Source organism: Nestor notabilis, unplaced genomic scaffold (genome assembly GCF_000696875.1).
Source record: "Nestor notabilis isolate BGI_N333 unplaced genomic scaffold, ASM69687v1 scaffold13088, whole genome shotgun sequence".
Classification (NCBI taxonomy): Eukaryota; Metazoa; Chordata; class Aves; order Psittaciformes; family Psittacidae; genus Nestor; species Nestor notabilis.
The window spans coordinates 29,818-30,223 of NW_009940653.1; the positions used below are offsets into that span (position 1 = coordinate 29,818).

A 406-nucleotide genomic window follows, 5' to 3' on the forward strand; every position below is an offset into this window, starting at 1 on the left:
TTATCTGTAAACTGCTCCTCCAAACAATACTCCCTTTCACTGGAGTATCTGAAATACCATCACTTTGAGCATACATGAGTGGCAGTAGCTCTTGCTGTGTCTCTGCAAAGTCCCAAGGGCTGCTGAATGAGCTTATTTGAAGGAAATAAGCAGGCTGCATGTGAAGCTACTTACTGAGGAAACAGCAGTTCCTGTGCTTGCCACTCTGCAGGTCCTTTGGCAGAAACAGTATTTCCAGGTCTTTTAACTGGCTGAATTTTTCTTGCAAGTCCATCTCTGTTAATGACTTCTTTAGACCCGCCACATAAATCACGCCTTCATTTTCTACATCCAGTTCTAGTTCCTTTATCAAAACGTCACAGTCCAGCATTGCTGCAGTGACACGTCTCTGGACCTGTGGATTCAG

The 406-nt window shown here is 44.3% G+C and overlaps 1 protein-coding gene across 1 annotated transcript in view; it reads right to left on the reverse strand.

Moving 5' to 3' along the window:
* Positions 1–406, reverse strand: part of LOC104410336 (putative RNA exonuclease NEF-sp) — a 13,402-nt gene that overhangs the window by 2,921 nt on the left and 10,075 nt on the right. The window contains exon 15 of the mRNA XM_010020470.1: positions 175–394. Within this exon, the coding sequence (XP_010018772.1) occupies positions 175–394 (220 nt within the window). The remainder of the gene's footprint in view (positions 1–174; positions 395–406) is intronic.